Source organism: Bombina bombina, chromosome 3 (assembly GCF_027579735.1).
Source record: "Bombina bombina isolate aBomBom1 chromosome 3, aBomBom1.pri, whole genome shotgun sequence".
Classification (NCBI taxonomy): domain Eukaryota; kingdom Metazoa; phylum Chordata; class Amphibia; order Anura; family Bombinatoridae; genus Bombina; species Bombina bombina.
Window position 1 is genome coordinate 1,019,781,818 of NC_069501.1, and position 20,559 is coordinate 1,019,802,376.

A 20,559-nucleotide genomic window follows, 5' to 3' on the forward strand; every position below is an offset into this window, starting at 1 on the left:
TCGAAGCGAGGGTTCTCAGATTCTGTTATCGATACTCTTGTTCAGGCCAGAAAGCCTGTAACTAGAAAGATTTACCACAAAATTTGGAAAAAATATATCTGTTGGTGTGAATCTAAAGGATTCCCTTGGGACAAGGTTAAGATTCCTAAGATTCTATCCTTCCTTCAAGAAGGATTGGAAAAAGGATTATCTGCAAGTTCCCTGAAGGGACAGATTTCTGCCTTGTCTGTGTTACTTCACAAAAAGCTGGCAGCTGTGCCAGATGTTCAAGCCTTTGTTCAGGCTCTGGTTAGAATCAAGCCTGTTTACAAACCTTTGACTCCTCCTTGGAGTCTCAACTTAGTTCTTTCAGTTCTTCAGGGGGTTCCGTTTGAACCCTTACATTCCGTTGATATTAAGTTATTATCTTGGAAAGTTTTGTTTTTGGTTGCAATGTCTTCTGCTAGAAGAGTTTCAGAATTATCTGCTCTGCAGTGTTCTCCTCCTTATCTGGTGTTCCATGCAGATAAGGTGGTTTTACGTACTAAACCTGGTTTTCTTCCAAAAGTTGTTTCTAACAAAAACATTAACCAGGAGATTATCGTACCTTCTCTGTGTCCGAAACCAGTTTCGAAGAAGGAACGTTTGTTGCACAATTTGGATGTTGTTCGCGCTCTAAAATTCTATTTAGATGCTACAAAGGATTTTAGACAAACATCTTCCTTGTTTGTTGTTTATTCCGGTAAAAGGAGAGGTCAAAAAGCAACTTCTACCTCTCTCTCTTTTTGGATTAAAAGCATCATCAGATTGGCTTACGAGACTGCCGGACGGCAGCCTCCCGAAAGAATCCCAGCTCATTCCACTAGGGCTGTGGCTTCCACATGGGCCTTCAAGAACGAGGCTTCTGTTGATCAGATATGTAGGGCAGCGACTTGGTCTTCACTGCACACTTTTACCAAATTTTACAAGTTTGATACTTTTGCTTCTTCTGAGGCTATTTTTGGGAGAAAGGTTTTGCAAGACGTGGTGCCTTCCATCTAGGTGACCTGATTTGCTCCCTCCCATCATCCGTGTCCTAAAGCTTTGGTATTGGTTCCCACAAGTAAGGATGACGCCGTGGACCGGACACACCTATGTTGGAGAAAACAGAATTTATGTTTACCTGATAAATTACTTTCTCCAACGGTGTGTCCGGTCCACGGCCCGCCCTGGTTTTTTAATCAGGTCTGATAATTTATTTTCTTTAACTACAGTCACCACGGTTTCATATGGTTTCTCCTATGCAAATATTCCTCCTTAACGTCGGTCGAATGACTGGGGTAGGCGGAGCCTAGGAGGGATCATGTGACCAGCTTTGCTGGGCTCTTTGCCATTTCCTGTTGGGGAAGAGAATATTTCCTGTTGGGGAAGAGAATATCCCACAAGTAAGGATGACGCCGTGGACCGGACACACCGTTGGAGAAAGTAATTTATCAGGTAAACATAAATTCTGTTTTTTTTATACCAGAGACAGCTATACTAAACAAAAGTCCCCCTAGTAGATGCAAAATCTGAAACACCCTACTACAAATGGGACTTTATTTGGCTAGGTTGCTAATTGCCACACACTGGAAATCCCCCCCAAATACCTACACGGGCAGTGTGGGCGCAAAAAATTTACATTTTACCTTTGGAAAAATATGGGTACTACACAACAAATAGATTATCCCTCTATAATGACATAAGCTTTTATTGGGAATCATTATCCCATAACATTTCATCAACCCAAGACTGTAATACACCTCTCTAAAGGATCTCACTTAAAAACAACAGATACAAATAACATAACCTATTATTTAACTATTAACGATATTCAGGAAATCTGTTACTGGTATATTAATAGAACACACTTGTAATTAGCTTGTTATATGTGTTGTTGATGGTTGTTGTATTTTCTTTTCTTCTTTCTTTTTTGTTCTTCTTAGTTCCTCTCTATTGCGTCACCACATTGTTGTTATTGTTAACAAATAGAAAATGTTTGGCGAATGTATTGCAAATTAATGTAACCATTTTGTGTTCCATTTAGACTTGTTCTTTATAACCTGTATTTGAAAAAATTAAATAAAAACTACCTTTAAAAAAAAAAAGCAGGAAGGTAAGTTCAGGAGCGTGCATGTGTCTGCAGCACTGTATGTCTGCAGTATTGCAACAATATTATACATTAACAAGAGCACTAGATGGCAGCACTATTTCCTGTCATGTAGTGCTGTAGACATATGCACACTAACTATCTAGATATATCTTAAACAAAGAATAACATGAGAACGATGCACATTTGACAATAGAAGTAATAGGAAACTTTTAAAAAGTGTATGCTTTATCTGAATAAGTGAAAGAAAACAATTGTTTCATGTCCCTTTAAGCACAGGCGCAAGGATTGAAAGGTGATCATCCTTCGGCCTTTAGCTCATCAGAGACTTCCCTTAGGAACAGCCCCTCTAAGTTACCTCTAATGATAGGAGTGTTTGTAGCTCTGAGGATAGTCTTTTTGAGTTTCATGACCCTGTTGCCGTGCAGAGGATGTGTCCTTTAATTTCAGGCTTGAGCATATTCATACTTTTACAGGATGTTTTTATTGCTTTAGAAGTAGAGGATTTCTTTCCATAAGGCAGGGAGAGTTCATGACTTCATTCCTTACTGTTGGGAATACAACACTTGGCCATCAGGAGGAGGCAAAAACACCCAAGCCAAAGGCTTAAATAACCCTCCCACTCCCCCTATCATCCCAGTCATTCTTAGCCTTTCTCCACTAGAGGAGGATGGCAGAGAAGTGTCAGAAGATTTTGGATACTCCTGCAATGGGTATGTTCCCTTCAAGAAAGGACTGGATTTTTAAGTAATCATATAAACCTCTCAGTGAGAGTATTGATGAAAGTTAGTCTAGAGAGGCAGGTAAAGTTTTTCTGTGAACCCATCCAGACTGTTGACTAACAACTCCTGTGCAATAAGTGTTGACAAGTTTCACTGCTTGCTGTTACACACTCGGGTCCCTGTCAGAGCGTTGCTGCAAGACTGTCACACTTGAGAGGCTGTATCTATTCCACAGCATGGATCCTGGAAGGTAAGACCACTTTTATTATATATAGCAGGGATTCTAATATAGGGTCACAGTGTGGCTCCTTTATACCTCAATAGGATCAAGTGTTAATATTTCCTTCAGGGAGATTATTTGGAACAGTTTTGGGGATTTTTATGTACTGCTTTCACTTTGTGAGGGTTTGGGCTCATAAGACTGCGTGCTTTTGGCTTGCAACAAGCCAGTTTCACTTTTGTTTTTGAGCAAATATCCTGAATCATAATTTCCAGGCTACCAAATTTTAAAGGAGTTGCGCAGCTTATATTAGCTTAGCGCCCTTTTTCATAGTAGGGGAAGTCCTGTCTTGCGCACCACGAGACCGAGAGTGGTCTCTTTCACTTCCTTATGATCCTGCTGCAGACATCACTCCTTGAGGAGAGCATTTCAATGATAGCCTGTCTGTCTAGGTGAGTGCCCCCAGCCATTGGGAATATAAAGGTGCCGTTTTATATATAAAGCGCTTTATTTTGTTCAGTTTTCTCTTGTAAGGTGTATCCAGTCCACGGGTTCATCCATTACTTGTGGGATATTCTCCTTCCCAACAGGAAGCTGCAAGAGGACACCCACAGCAGAGCTGTCTATATAGCTCCTCCCCTAACTGCCACCCCCAGACATTCTCTTGCAGTTCTCGATAGGAAGTATCAAGAGATATGTGGTGACTTAGTGTAGTTTTACCTTCAATCAAAAGTTTGTTGTTTTTAAACGGTACCGGCGTTGTACTGTTTTACTCTCAGGCAGAAATTAGAAGAAGAGTTGATGGTTGAGGTTGATGATCTTAGCGGTTTGTAACTAAGGTCCATTGCTGTTCTCACACATAACTGAAGAGTATGGGACAACTTCAGTTGGGGGAACGGTCTGCAGATTACCTTCTTTGAGGTATGGTCAGTATATTTATTTCTAGAGAGATGAATGAGTTCTAGAAAATGCTGACAGAGCCTTGTGTATTTGAGGTAAGCCTGATGCAGTGATTTAACAGCGACTGGGATCATGCTTACAAAACAGGGTAATACTCTTATTACTTAGTGACAGTTAAACGTTTACATGAATTCAAAAATAGGACGTTTTTTTCTCTGAGGGAGATAACTCTTTATTTGGGGCCTAGTTTCCACATGGCTAATCAGATACTCCTAGGAGTATTTTCTTAAGGCCCATCTGGCATCCAGTACATGGTGGGAGGGGCCTATTTTAGTGCTCTAAATGCGCAGTTTTAATTCAGACTGAGGCATCCAGCTTCCCTAGAGAAGTCCTCTGCCACCTGGGGACCATTATAAGCGGTTTATTTCTGCACTTGAGGGCAGGTAGGATCCTCAGCAGAGCTGTGGCAGGGTGCTTAACTGTCTTGTAACGTTTTTTTAATGTTTTTAAATCCGGTTTGGGGCCTAAGGGGTTAATCATCCATTTGCAAGTGGGTGCAATGTTGCTTTAGTCCCTTACACACACTGTAAAAATTTCGAAGACTTTACTATATTTTTACACTGTTTTGCAGTTTAAGTGTTAGTTTTTTTTCTCTTAAAGGCACAGTAACTTTGTTTAATTGCTGTTTCACCTTTATTAAAGTGTTTTCCAAGCTTGTTTGTCTCATTACTAGTCTGTTAAACATGTCTGACATAGAGGAAACTCCTTGTTCAATATGTTTAGAAGCCATGGTGGAACCCCCTCTTAGAATGTGTACCAAATGTACTGAAATTTCTATAAATTATAAAGCCCATATTATGGTGCTTAAAGATTTATCTCCAGGGGATTCTCTGACTGAAAAAAGGGAGATTATGCCATCTAGCTCTCCCCATGTGTCAGAACCTATAACTCCCGCTCAAGTGACGCCAAGTACATCTAGCGCGTCTAATTCTTTTACCTTACAGGACATGGGGGCAGTTATGAATGCTACCCTCACAGAGGTATTTTCCAAACTGCCAGGGTTACAAGGAAAGCGAGACAGCTCTAGAACTAATACAGAGCTTTCTGACGCTTTAATGCCTTTGTCAGATATACCCTCACAATACTCAGAAGCCGAGGCAGGTGAGCTTCTATCTGTGGGTGACATTTCAGACTCCGGGAAGGCGTTGCTTCAGTCTGATTCTGTTATGACAGCGTTTAAATTTAAGCTTGAACACCTCCGCTTATTGCTTAGGGAGGTTTTAGCGACTCTGGATGATTGTGACCCCATTGTGGTTCCAGAGAAATTGTGTAAAATGGACAAATATTTTGCAGTGCCTGTTTACACTGATGTTTTTCCAGTCCCTAAGAGGTTTTTGGAAATTATTACTAAGGAATGGGATAGACGATGTGCCGTTCTCTCCCCCTCCTGCTTTCAAAAAGATGTTTACCATAGGTGGAGGGAGCAGTCTCTACCCTAGCTAAGCGTACAACTATCCCCGTCGAGGACAATTGTGCTTTCCTAGTTCCTATGGATAAAAAATTGGAGGGTCTCCTTAAGAAAACTTTTATTCATCAAGGTTTTATTCTCCATCCTCTTGCATGCATAATCCCAGTTACTGCTGCAGCGGCTTTTTGGTTCAAGTCTCTTGAGGAGGCTCTGCAGGTGGAGACTCCGCTAGACGACATTCTAGACAGGATTAAAGCTCTTAAGTTAGCAAATTCCTTTATTTCTGACGCCGTTTTTCAGTTAACCAAACTAACGGCTAAGAATTCAGGTTTTGCCATTTTGGCGCGTAGGGCGCTATGGCTTAAGTCCTGGTCAGCAGACGTTACTTCAAAGTCTAAGCTTCTTAAGATCCCCTTCAAGGGACAGACCCTATTCGGGCCCTGTCTGAAAGAGATCATTTCTGATATTACTGGAGGAAAAGGTCACGCCCTTCCTCAGGATAGGTCCAATAAGAGGACCAAACAGAATAATTTTCGTTCCTTTTGAAACTTCAAGAGTGGCGCAGCCTCAGTTTCCTCTAATGCAAAACAAGAGGGAAATTTCGCCCAGTCCAAACCAGTCTGGAGACCTAACCAGGCTTGGAACAAGGGGAAGCAGGCCAATAAACCTGCGGCTGCCTCTAAGACAGCATGAAGGAGTAGCCCCAATCCGGGACCGGATCTAGTAGGCGGCAGACTTTCTCTCTTCGCCCAGGCTTGGGCAAGAGACGTCCAGGATCCCTGGGCGCTAGAGATTGTTTCCCAGGGATATCTTCTGGAATTCAAAGGTTCATCTCCAAAGGGGAGATTTCATCTCTCACAACTATCTGTAAACCAGATAAAAAGAGAGGCATTCTTACGTTGCATTCAAGACCTACTTGTTATGGGAGTGATCCACCCAGTTCCAAGAGAGGAACAGGGGCTGGGTTTTTATTCAAACCTGTTTATAGTTCCCAAAAAAGAGGGAACTTTCAGACCTATCTTTGATCTCAAGATCCTAAACAAATTTCTCAGGGTCCCATCCTTCAAGATGGAGACAATCCGAACCAACCTTCCTATGATCCAGGAGGGTCCATATATGACTACCGTGGACTTAAAGGATGCTTATCTCCACATTCCGATTCACAGAGATCATCATCAGTTCCTCAGGTTCGCTTTCCTAGACAGGCATTACCAGTTTGTGGCTCTTCCCAACGGGTTAGCCACGGCACCATGAATCTTTACGAAGGTTCTAGGGTCCCTTCTGGCGGCTCTAAGGCCGCGGGGCATAGCGGTAGCCCCTTACCTTGACGACATTCTGATTCAGACGTCGACTTTTCAAGTCCCATACGGACATTGTTCTGGCCTTTCTGAGGTCTCACGGGTGGAAAGTGAACATAGAAAAGAGTTCTCTCTCTCCTCTCACAAGAGTTTCCTTCCTAGGAACTCTGATAGATTCAGTAGAAATTAAATTTTTTCTGACAGAAGTCAGGATATCAAAACTTCTAACTTCTTGCCGTGCCCTTCATTCCACTTCTCGGCCATCAGTTGCTCAGTGTATGGAAATGATCGGCCTAATGGTAGCGGCAATGGACATAGTTCCGTTTGCCCGCCTACATCTCAGACCACTGCAACTTTGCATGCTCAACCAGTGGAATGGGGACTACACAGATTTGTCTCCTCTGTTAAATCTGGATCAAGAGACCAGGGATTCTCTTCTCTGGTGGTTACCTCGGGTTCATCTGTCCAGGGGAATGAGTTTCCGCAGGCCAGAGTGGACATTAGTGACAACAGATGCCAGCCTTCTGGGCTGGGGCGCAGTCTGGAACTCCCTGAAGGCTCAGGGTTCGTGGACTCAGGAGGAAGCCCTCCTTCCGATAAACATTCTGGAACTAAGAGCGATATTCAATGCTCTTCAGGCTTGGCCTCAACTAGCTACGGCCAAGTTCATCAGATTTCAGTCGGACAATATCACGACTGTAGCCTACATCAACCATCAGGGGGGAACAAGGAGTCCCCTGGCAATGATGGAGGTTTCCAAGATAATTCTATGAGGTTCACTCTTGCCATCTCTCAGCTATCCATATCCCAGGAGTAGAGAACTGGGAGGCGGATTTTCTAAGTCGGCAGACTTTTCATCCGGGGGAGTGGGAGCTCCATCCGGAGGTATTTGTCCAGCTGATTCAACTTTGGGGCAAACCAGAACTGGATTTGATGGCGTCTCGTCAGAACGCCAAGCTTCCTTGTTTCGGGTCCAGGTCAAGGGATCCCCAGGCAGCGCTGATAGATGCTCTAGCAGTGCCCTGGTCCTTCAGCCTGGCTTATGTGTTTCCACCGTTTCCTCTCCTCCCTCGCCTGATTGCCAAGATCAAGCAGGAGAGAGCTTCGGTGATTTTGATAGCGCCTGCGTGACCACGCAGGACTTGGTATGCGGATCTGGTGGACATGTCATCCTCTCCACCATGGACTCTGCCGCTGAGGCAGGACCTTCTACTCCAAGGTCCATTCAAGCATCCAAATCTAATTTCTCTGCGTCTGACTGCTTGTAGATTGAACGCTTGATTTTATCAAAACGTGGTTTCTCTGAGTCGGTCATTGATACCTTGATTCAGGCTCGAAAGCCTGTCACCAGGAAAATCTATCATAAGATATGGTGTAAATATCTTCATTGGTGTGAATCCAAGGGTTACTCGTGGAGTAAGGTCAGGATTCCTAGGATACTATCTTTTCTCCAAGAAGGATTGGAAAAGGGATTATCGGCTAGTTCCTTAAAGGGACAGATTTCTGCTCTGTCTATTCTTTTGCACAAGCGCCTGGCTGATGTTCCAGACGTTCAGGCGTTTTGTCAGGCTTTGGTTAGAATCAGGCCTGTGTTTAAACCTGTTGCTCCGCCATGGAGTTTAAATTTAGTTCTTAAAGTTCTTCAAGGGGTTCCATTTGAACCCTTGCATTCCATAGATATCAAGCTTTTATCTTGGAAAGTTCTGTTTTTAGTAGCTATCTCTTCGGCTCGAAGAGTTTCAGAGTTATCTGCCTTGCAGTGTGATTCCCCTTATCTTATCTTCCATGCAGATAAGGTAGTTTTGCGTACCACACCTGGGTTTCTTCCTAAGGTAGTATCTAATAGGAATATCAATCGGGAAATTGTTGTTCCGTCATTGTGTACCAATCCTTCAAAGAAGGAACGTCTGTTACACAATCTTGACGTGGTTCGTGCTTTAAAGTTTTATTTGCAAGCTACTAAGGATTTTCGTCAAACATCTGCATTGTTTGTCGTCTACTCTGGAAAGAGGAGAGGCCAAAAGGCTTCGGCAACTTCTCTTTCTTTTTGGCTGAGAAGCATAATCCGTTTAGCTTATGAGACTGCTGGCCAGCAGCCTCCTCAAAGAATTACAGCTCATTCTACTAGAGCGGTAGCTTCCACATGGGCTTTTAAACATGAGGCCTCTGTTGAACAGATTTGTAAGGCGGCAACTTGGTCTTCGCTTCTTACTTTTTCTACAAATTTGATACTTTTGCTTCCTCTGAGGCTATTTTTGGGAGAAAGGTCTTGCAGGCAGTGGTGCCTTCCGTTTAAGTGCCTGCCTTGTCCCTCCCTTCATCCGTGTCCTAAAGCTTTGGTATTGGTATCCCACAAGTAATGGATGAACCCGTGGACTGGATACACCTTACAAGAGAAAACAAAATTTATGCTTGCCTGATAAATTTCTTTCTCTTGTGGTGTATCCAGTCCACGGCCCGCCCTGTCACTTTAAGGCAGGTGTTTTTTATTTTTAAACTACAGTCACCACTGCACCCTATAGTTTCTCCTTTTTCTTGCTTGTCTTCGGTCGAATGACTGGGGGTGGCAGTTAGGGGAGGAGCTATATAGACAGCTCTGCTGTGGGTGTCCTCTTGCAGCTTCCTGTTGGGAAGGAGAATATCCCACAAGTAATGGATGAACCCGTGGACTGGATACACCACAAGAGAGAAATTTATCAGGTAAGCATAAATTTTGTTTTTTATTCCATCTATGAGAGTACATGCCAATGCTATGGATGACTCTGACACTACATTAGATTTTGCTCCTTTAAAGTCTAAAAAAGGAGTTAAGTCTGCTAATACACATAGCGCAATTAGTCCCTCTGAGCCATCAACCTCTCAGGATTCTATGTCCCGAGAGATTACTACCATTTCTACTCAAACCGCTTCACATGCAGTCCTCCTTGGCACAACTGATTCTCCATTTGAAGGGGGCCTTTTTCCTGCAGACTTTACCACGCAGCTACAATCGGCAGTGTCTGCGGACCTGAGTGCCCTACCTATCTCTGGGAGACACAAGAAAAAGGTCAAACACAGTTTTCATGACTGAGTCATCTAAATTTCTGTCGGATCTAGCTTGTATGTCCCAGCTATCAGAGGAGGATTTAACCTCTGTAGCTTCAGAGGGTGAACTTTCTGAGTCGGAGACTTCCATTACTAAATCTCCTCCAGCGGAGGAACCCTCCTTTTAGTTTTAAAATTGAACATTTGCGTTTTTTGCTAAAGGAGGTCCTGTCCACTTTAGAGGTTCCAGAGGCTATGCTACCTGAGGAACCTAAAATCCCTAAGTTAGACAGGGTTTATGAAGACCAAAAGGTCCCACAGACTTTTCCTTTACCAGTTTGTATTGCGAACATTATTAGTAATGAATGGGAAAGAATCGGAACTTCCTTTTCCCCTCGTCAACCGTTAAGAAATTGTTTCCAGTCCCTGACTCTCAATTGGAACTGTGGGGTTCCATCCCTAAAGTGGGTGGCGCCATTTTGACGCTCGCTAAGCGTACTGCTATCCTTCTTGAGGATAGTTCTTCTTTTATTTCTGGGAACTCGGGGATACATGGCACTTTAACAGTTAAATGGGACATGGAATACCAGTAATCCTATTTAGGGTTAATAGGATTTAGGTAGGCAGTGGATGCAGGCACTGAGGATTAAAAATCTTTGATTCCGGGTGCATCTGTGTACTTTTTTTGTAGCAAGCAACAGGTGTTTTACATTAGGAGAACATGAGGATATTTCTCCCATGCGAGAGGTCCGTCGCCGGCTTCTCAGTAATTGCGCCCGGGTTTCAGTTTGGGTATGCCCACGATTTGAAGGTTTGCTTTTCTGAGGCGGCAAGTTGGTTTGCGCGCCTTCCGGTTTCTCTTCTTTGGAAGTTCTGGATCGGCGTACCATTGCATTGGCTGAGATTGCCTGTGTATTTGCAATTACACTGGGAAATCCGGATCGTGTGTAAGCTTAATCCGGTTGCCGGCAGGACAGGTAGACACCTCAGCAAAGAGTGCTGAGGTGAAGAGGACGCCTGAGGTCTTTTATTGTGCTGTTGCTGCGGCTAAAAATAAAAAGTAAGTTTAACATTTAAAGTGACAAACGTTTTGTTGAAAAAAAAATTTGAAAGTTTTTTTCTTTAATTGGTTGGGTTTTGGGTAAGATAGACCAAGAGGCCCCTGCACAACGTTACATGTAGCTTGTATTTTGATACCAATGTGGAACCACCAATCCCTCTTTGTCCCTCTTGTATTGAAAGAACATTACATTTCAGGGACAGACTTTTTGATTCTGAGCCACCATTATCTAAGGTGGATGCTGTTCAGGGGTCTCCTGTTCAAGAGATGCCGCAGCTTTCTCCTCAACTGTCCCAAACATTATCGTCCACACATGCAGTGCCCTGCGCTTCCTCTTACACTCCAGTTGGAGTTACTTTGTAAGACATTGCTACCCACATATCTTCTGCGGTAACTGATGCGCTGTCGGCTTTACCCATGCTGCAGGGAAAGCGCAAGAGGGAATGTAAGGAATCGGTGATTAAGGTTTCTGACACCGTCGTGGCTATTCCGAAAGTTCCCTCCCAGAAGTCTGAGGAGTATGATGCTTCGGTAGCATCTGAGGGTGAAATCTCAGACTCAGACAGTGTAATTCCGTCTTCTGATGCTGAAGTTGTATTCTTCAGGTTTAAGCTGGAACACCTCCGTTTACTTAAGGAGGTTTTGGCTACCTTTGACTCCGACACGACTGTCGTGGTCAATCCTAATAAGTCTAGTAAGCTAAACAAATACTTTGATGTACCTTCCGCGGTGGAGTTTTTTCCTGTACCAGACCGGGCTACAGAGATTATTGCTTGTTAATGGGAGAGACCTGGTATCCCTTTTTCTACATCCCCAATTTTTAAGATGTTTCTATAGCTGACTCTATCAAGGAGTCTTGACAGATGGTCCCTAAGGTGGAAGTGGCAATTTCTACCTTGGCTAAGAGAACCACTATCCCTATAGAGGATAGCTGTTCTTTTAAGGATCCTATGGATAAGAAGTTGGAAGGGTTACTTAAAAGGCTGTATGTACACCAGGGTTTACAATGGCAAACTGCGGTATGTATTGCTACCGTTACCAGTGCGGCAGCATACTGGTTTGATGCGTTGTCTGATTCGATTCAGACAGATACTCCCTTTGAAGAGATCCAGGATAGGATCAAGGCTCTTAAGTTGGCCAGCTCCTTTATTACGGATGCTTCCTTACAAGTTATTAAGTGGGAGCAAAGATTTTTGGCTTTGCCGTACTGGGCCGCAGAGCTTTATGGTTGAAGTCCTGATCTGCGGATGTGTCATCTAAGTCTAAGCTTTTGGCGATTCCCTACAAGGGTAAGACATTGTTTGGGCCGGGCTTGGCAGAAATTATTTCAGACATTATGGGTGGAAAGGGTAATTTCCTACCTCAGGACAAGGGGAATAAGCAGAAAGGACATCAGAGTAATTTTCGTTCCTTTCAAAACTTTAAGGTTAAGCCTTCTTCTCCCTCTGCCAAGCAGGAGCAGTCCAAGCCTTCCTGGAAGTCCAATCAGTCTTGGAACAAGGGGAAGCAATCTAAGAAGCCTGTTAATGACTCAAGGTCAGCATGAAGGGTCTGTCCCCGATCCGGGTAGGGGCAGATTTTCCTTCTTCGAGCAGGCCTGGGTTTGGGATGTTCCGGATCCCTGGGCAGTGGACATTGTGTCCCAGGGATACAAACTAAAGTTCAATACATTTACTCCCAGGGGCAGGTTTCTGCTATCAAGATTATCTGTAGACCAGATAAAGAGAGAGGCATTCTTAAACTGTGTCCGGGATCTTTCTGACCAACGCAGGAACAGGGTCTGGGATTCTACTCCAATCTGTTTGTGCTTCCCAAAAAATAGGGAACTTTCAGACAAATTTTAGACCTCATGAGTCTAAACAAGTTACTCAGAGTTCCATCATTCAAGATGGAAACTATTTGTTCCATTCTCCCCTTGGTTCAAGAGGGTCAATTCATGACAATAGTAGATTTAAAGGACGCGTACCTGCATGTTCCCATGCTCCGGGATAATCATAAGTTTCTGAGGTTCGCATTTCTAGACAGTCACTTTCAGTTTGTGGCTCTTCCATTCGGCCTTGCCACAGCTCTAAAAATTTTCTTAAAGATCCTGGAGGCACTGTTGGCTGTGCTCCGGTTGTGGGGCATTGCAGTGGCGCCTTATCTGGACGATATTCTTGTTCAGGCGCAATCTTTTCAGCAAGCAAACTCCCACACGGAGATGTTATCTTTTCTGAGCTCTCACGGATGGACGGTGGATTTAGGAAAGAGTTCCTTGATTCCGGCTACAAGGGAACCATAATAGATTCCTTATCAATGAAAATATTTCTGACAGAGACCAGAAGATCAAAGCTCTTCGACACTTGCCTTGCCCTTCAGTCCTCTCATCGGCCATCAGTGGCCCAGTGTATGGAGGTAATTGGTCTGATGGTAGCTGCCATGGACATCATTCCGTTTGCTCGGTTCCATCTCAGGCCTCTGCAGTTATGCATGATCAAACAATGGAACGGGGATTATGCAGATCTGTCTCCAAGATTAGAACTGGATTAGTCGACAAGAGATTCTCCTCCATTGTGGTTGTCTCAGGAACATCTCTCCCAGGGAACCTGCTTCCGCAGACCTACCTGGGTGTTTGTGACCACGGATACCAGCCTGCTGGGGTGTGCTGCTCTGGGGCTCGCTAAAGGCTCAGGGGATATGAACTCGGGAGGAGTCAGTTCTCCCCATAAATATCCTAGAGCTGAGAGCAATCTTCAATGCTCTTCTGGCCTGGCCTCGGTTAGCTTCAGCCCGGTATATCAGGTTCCAGTCAGATAACATAACTTCAGTGGTTTACATCAACCGTCAGGGAGGAACTCTGAGTTCCTTGGCCATGACAGAGGTAGCCAAGATTATTCAGTGGGCGGAGACCCACAACTGCCGTCTATCTGCGATTCACATTCCAGGAGTGGACAACTGGAAAGCGGATTTTCTGAACAGACAGACCTTTCACCCGGTGGAGTGGTAACTCCATCCAGAGGTGTTTTCCAACTTGATTCTCATATGGGGACAGCCGGAGCTGGATCTCATGGCAGCTCGACAGAATACCAAGCTCCAGAGGTATGGGTCGAGGTCAAGGGATCCTCAGGCTGTAATGATAGATTCTCTGGCGGTACCTTGGAATTTCAGTCTAGCATACCTATTTCCTCTGTTTGTTCTCCTTCCTCCCTTCCTCGGGTAATTGCTCAAATCAAACAGGAGAAGGCGTTGGTGATCCTCATTGCCCGGCGTGACCGCGCAGGATCTGGTATGCAGATCTAGTAAAGATGTCTTCTCTCCCACCTTGGAGACTTCCTCTGAGGAAGGACCTTCTACTTCAAGGGCCCTTCCTTCATCCAAATATCGTTTCTCTGAAGCTGACTGTCTGGAGATTAAACGCTTAATTCTCTCTAAGTGTGGGTTTTCGGAGTCGGTCATTGAGACCTTAATTCAGGCTTGTAAGCCTGTGACTAGAAAGATTTATCTCAAGATATGGCGCAGATATCTGTTCTGGTGTGAATCCAAGGGGTTCCCGTGGAGTAGAGTCAGGATTCCTAGAATTTTGTCCTTTCTCCAGGAAGGTCTGGAGAAGGGTTTGTCTGCGAGTACTTTGAAGGGTCAATTATCTTGTTGCAATCTCTTCTCCTAGTAGAGTCTCTGAACTCTCAGCGTTGCAGTGTGAATCCCCTTATCTTATTTTTCGTTCGGATAAGGTAGTTCTGTGTACTAAGGTAGCTTTCCTTCCTAAAGTGGTTTCGGATAGGAACATTAATCAAGAAATCGTTGTTCCTTCTTCATGTTCTAACCCTTCTTCTCATAAAGAGCGTTTGTTGCACAACCTAGATGTGGTGCGTGCGTTGAAATACTACTTACAGGCGACTAAGGATTTTCGCCAGTCTTCTGCTTGCTTTGTCGTTTTCTCTGGGAAACGCAAGGGTCAGAAAGCTATGGCTACTTCTCTTTCTTTGTGGCTGAAGAGTATTATTCACTTGGCCTATGAAACTGCTAGACAGCAGCCTCCTGGGAGAATCATGGCTCATTCCACGAGTGCTGTTTCTTCCTCCTAAGCTTTCAGAAATGAAGCTTCTGTGGATCAGATTTGCAAGGCTGCAACTTGGTCCTCTCTACACACTTTTTTGAAATGTTATAAAGTTGACACGTTTGCCTCGGCTGAGGCTTCTTTTGGGAGAAAGGTTCTTCAAGCAGTGGTGCCTTCCATTTAGATTCCCTGTCTTGTCCCTCCCTTATCATCTGTGTCCTCTAGCTTGGGTATTGATTCCCAATAGTAATTACTGATGATCCGTGGACTCGCCGTGTCATTAAAAAGAAAACAAAATTTATGCTTACCTGATAAATTTCTTTCTTTCTTGACATGGTGAGTCCACGGCCCACCCTGTATCTCAGACAGGTTTTTTTGTAATGTAATCCTCAGGTACCTCTGCACCTTGTGTTGCTTCCTTTCTCTCCTTTTCCTTCGGTCGAATGACTGGGGGTTGTGTGGAAGGGAAGTGATACTTAACAGCTTTGCTGTGGTGCTCTTTGCCTCCTCCTGCTGGCCAGGAGTGATATTCCCAATAGTAATTACTGATGATCCGTGGACTCACCGTGTCAAGAAAGAAAGAAATATATCAGGTAAGCATACATTTTATTTTATTTTCTTCACACTGTTTTAAATATGTTACAAGGAAGGCTATACTTTTTATGCCAAATTATGCTTTTTTGATACCATGCATCTACTTTTTTGTTTATTAGGCTCAAGAAGAGTTGGAGACAGAAGGCTTGAAAGGAGAATTTGATAGAAAAGAGGCTTCCAAATCACTAGCCACAACTCTAAACAAACTTATCGACAAACTGGATGACACAGATACAGAAAAAGGAGAGGACACATCTATGGAGGATGAAAAGAGTAGCGAGATCCAAAGCAACCCTGAGCCAATTGCAAAATCACCATCTGGTAGGATTTGTGCTAGCAACTAATTGGTGTTAATTGCTAAAGTTTTTCATTGGCAGTTGTATGGTGGTTCTCACTTTTAAATATTAAAGGGATATAAAACCCCAAATTCTTCTTTTATAATTCAGATAAAGAATAGTTTTTTAGACCACTTTCCAATTTATTTTTTTATCAATTTTGCTTTATTCACTTGGTATCCTTAACGGAAGGAGCAGGGAATGCACTGCTGGGAAAAGAGGCATACATGTGCAGCTATCAATTAGCAACTAGCTCCCAGCACCTGAGCCTACCTATGTACCCTTTCTTTCATGTAATTGGCAAGAGTCCATGAGCTAGTGACGTATGGGATATACAATCCTACCAGGAGGGGCAAAGTTTCCCAAACCTCAAAATGCCTATAAATACACCCCTCACCACACCCACAATTCAGTTTTACAAACTTTACCTCCTATGGAGGTGGTGAAGTAAGTTTGTGCTAATATTTCTACGTTGACATGCGCTTCTCAGCATTTTGAAGCCCGATTCCTCTCAGAGTACAGCAAATGTTTGAGGGACGTGAAGAGTATCACCTATTGAATGCAATGATTTTCCTAACGGGTCTATTTCATAGGTTCTCTGTTATCGGTCGTAGAGATTCATCTCCTACCTCCCTTTTCAGATCGACGATATACTCTCATATACCATTACCTCTACTGATAACTGTTTCAGTACTGGTTTGGCTATATGTGGATGGGTGTCTTTTGGTAAGTATGTTTTTTATTACTTAAGACACCTCAGCTATGGTTTGGCACTTTATGCATTTATATAAAGTTCTAAATATATGTATTGTACTTATATTTGCCATGAGTCAGGTTCAAGTATTTCCTTTTGCAGACTGTCAGTTTCATATTTGGGGAAGATTAACATATTAAGAAATATTTTTTCTTACCTGGGGTTTAGTCTTTTTTTGAAATTGACTACATTTTTCTTGCAAATTGCTGGCAGGATTAGGCCGCGGGTGCGCCAAATGCTAGACTTTATTGCGTCATTCTTGGTGCGAGAATTTTTTCGTCATTTCCGGCGTCTTAGTTGACGCCGAGTTCCTTACACAGGGTTGCGTCGTTAGTGACACGAGTGTGTCATTCCGGATGTTGTTGGCGGCAAATTTTTTTTAGTTATGTTGTGCGTCATACTTGTCGCCAGATTTTTTTCATTATTTTAATACCCCATTACTATTTGCCTCTTGCCTTTTTCTATGTCAGAGGGCTATGCTATTGCATTTTTTCCCATTCCTGAAACTGTCATATAAGGAAATTGACAATTTTGCTTTATGTTGTTTTTTATTTTACATTTTGCAAGATGTCTCAATCTGATCCTGCCTCAGAAGTATCTGTTGGAACTTTGCTGCCTGATGTCGGTTCTACTAAAGCTAAGTGCATTATATTTCCGAATGTCATTGGTATTGGTTATCATGATAAACTTTAACATGCAGATATTGTGTCCATCAGTAAATAGTACATTGCCTGTTGTTGTTCCTTCAAATTTTAATGTACATGTTATACCTATGAAATTTAAAGAATTGTTACTGGTTCTGTTCAGAAGGCTTTGTCTGCTATTCTGCCTTCTAATTATTATAAGGTCTTTTAAAACTTCTCATAAGGTTGATGAAATTTTAAATGACCAACAACATAATGAATTATCCTCCTCTGATGAGGATCTATCTGATTCAGAAGATCCTTCCTCAGATATTGATACTAACAAACCTACTTATTTATTTTAAATGAAGTATTTTTCGTTCTTTATTAGAAGTGTTAATTTTATTTGTATATTGTGGAAACTAGTTCTCTTGATATTAGAACTAGTAAACTCTGTTTTTAAACCTCCTGTGGTTACTCCAGAGGTTTTTTTTTTTCCTATTTCTGATGCTATTTCTGATATGATTTATAAGGAATGGAATAAGCCGGGTACTTCTTTTTTTCCTCCTTCAAGGTTTTAAAAATTGTATCCTTTACCAGCAATTTATATAGAGTTTGTGAAAAGATCCTCAAGTTGATGGGGCTATTTCTACTCTTGCTGAATGTAACTCTATTCCTATGGAAGTTGGTACTTAAGTTCCTTTAGAAAGGAAACTTGAATCTTTTCTAAGGAAAGCTTATTTATATTCAGGTCGTCTCAGGCCTGCAATTTCTTTGGCTGATGTTGCAGTTGCATCAACATTTTTGTTGGAGAATTAGCGCAACAAGAATTGAATTCTGATTTATCTAGCATTGTTCGCTTACTGCAACATACTAATCAGTTCTGATGCCATTTTTTTGATATCATCAAGATTGATGTTAGATCTATGTCTTTAGCTATTTTTAGCTAGAAGAGTTTTGTGGCTTTATTCTTGGAATGCTGATATGACTTTTTAAGTCTAGATTGCAATCTCTTTCTTTCCAAGGTAATAAGAGACCTAAAGAGTAAATATAAAGGTCCTAATTGTTTTCGTTCTTTTTGTCAATTAAGGAACCAAAACCTATTCCTTCCCTATGGAATCTGTTTCCAATTGGAAACCTTCGTTAAATGGAATAATTCCAAGCCATTTAAGAAACCAAAAGCCAGCCCCTAAGTCCGCATGAAGGTGCGACTCTCATTCCAGCTCAGCTGGTAGAAGGCAGATTAAGGTTTTTTTTCAAGGATGTCTGGATAAATTCTGTCCAAAATCTATGGTTTCAGAGTATTGTCTCTCAAGGGTATCGAATATGATTCTGAGTAAGTTCTCCTGTGAGAAGATTTTTTTTCTCTCACGTATCCCAGCAAATCCAGTTAAGCTCAGGCTTTCCTGAAGTGTGTTTCAGTCCTAGAGTTTCAGGGGTAGTCATGTCAGTTCCTTTTCAGGAATAGAGTCTGGAGTTTTATTCAAATCTATTCATTTGTCCCAAAGAAGGAAATTTCATTCAGACCAATTTTTGGGATCTGAAAATTTTGAATCGTTATATAAGAGTACCATCTTTCAAATGGTGACTTTCAGGACTATTCTGCCTTTTGTTCAGCAAGAACATTTTATGTCCTCAATGGACTTGCAGGATGTATACCTTCATATTCAGATTCATTCAGATAATTTTCAGTTCCTGAGATTCTTTTTTCTAGACAAGCATTACTAATTCATTGCTCTTCCATTTGGATTAGCAACCGCTCAAATAATCTTTTTAAAGGTTCTAGGTGCCCTGCTTTATGGAAACCAGAGAGCAGGGTATTGCGGTGTTTCCTTATTTGAATGATATCTTGGTACTAGCTCAGTCTTTACATTCTGCAGAATCTCACATAAATCAACTAGTGTTGTTTCTTCGGAAACATGGTTTTACCAAAAGTTTCTTGATTCCTCAGACAAGGGTCATCTTTTTTAAGTTTCCAGATAGATTCAGTGTCCATGACTCTGTCTCTAACATACAAGAGATGTTTGAAATTAGTTGCAGCCTGTCGGCACCTTCAGTCTCAGTCATTCCTTTCAGTGGTTATGTGCATTAAATTTTAAGTCTCATGACTGCAGCATTGGACGCAATTCTCTTTGCTCGTTTTCACATGAGACCTCTCCAGTTTTGTTTGCTGAATCCATGATGCAGGGATTATACAAAGATATCACAATTAATATCCTTAAATCCCAATGTTTGACTCTCTCTGACGTGGTGGTTAAATCACCAGCTTTTGGTTCAAGGGACTTCTTTTGTTCGGCTAACCTGGACTATGTTCACCTCAGATGCAAGTCTTTCAGGTTGGGGAGCTGTTTGGGGATCTCTGAAAGCACAAGGGGTTTGGAAATCTCAAGAGGCGAGATTACCATTCAATTTTTTAGAACTCTGTGCAATTCTCAGAGCTCTTCAGTTTTGGCCTCTGTTGAAGAGAGAACCGTTCATTTGTTTTCAGACAGACAATTTTACAAACAGTGGCATTTGTCAATCACCAGCGTAGGACTTACAGTCCACAAGCTATGAAGAAGTATCTCGGATACTTGTTTGGGCTGAATCCAGCTCCTGTCTAATTTCTGCGGTGCATTTCCCAGGTATAGACATTGGGAGGCGGTTTATTTCAACCGTCATACCTTACATCCATCCAGATGTGTTTTCTCATCTAAACATGAGACTTCCCAGATGCCTGTCCAGGTCCAGGGATTTTCAGGTGGAAGCAGTGGGTGCACTGACACTTCTTTGGTGTTTTCAACCTGCTTATATTTTCCCGCCTCTAGTTCTTCTTCCAAGAGTGATCTCCAAAATCATCGTGGAACAATTGTTTGTATTGCTGGTGGCTCCAGCATGGCCTCACAGGTTTTGGTATGCAGGTCTTGTTCGAATGTCCAGTTGCCAACTTTGGCCACTTCCGTTAAGGCCAGACCTACCGTTTCAAGGTCCGTTTTTCCATCAGGTTCTCAAATCATTAAATTTGAAGGTATGGAAATTGATCGCTTAGTGTTAAGTCATAGAGGTTTCTCTGACTCAGTAATTAATACTATGTTACAAGCTCGTAAATCTGTCTCTAGAAAGATTTATTATCGAGTTTGGAAGACTTACATTTCTTGGCATTCTTTTAGAATTGTAAGAATTTTACAGTTTCTTCAGGATGGTTTGGATAAGAGTTTGTCTACAAGTTCCTTGAAGGGACAAATATTTGTTCTTTCTGTTTTATTTCACAGAAAGATGGCTAAACTTCCTGATATTCACGGTTTTGTACAGGCTTTAGTTCATATTAAGCCTGTCATTTAATCAATCTCTCCTCCATGGAGTCTTAGTTTGGTTTTTGAGGCCTTTACAGGTTCCTCCATTTTGAGCCTATGCAGTCTTTGGACATTTAACTACTTAC

General features: G+C 42.4%; 1 protein-coding gene across 1 annotated transcript in view; it reads left to right on the forward strand.

The window, feature by feature from the left end:
* Positions 1–20,559, forward strand: part of OS9 (OS9 endoplasmic reticulum lectin) — a gene marked incomplete in the record, with an annotated part of 610,958 nt that overhangs the window by 451,498 nt on the left and 138,901 nt on the right. Inside the window, 1 exon segment of the mRNA XM_053708203.1 lies at positions 15,549–15,750. Within this exon segment, the coding sequence (XP_053564178.1) occupies positions 15,549–15,750 (202 nt within the window).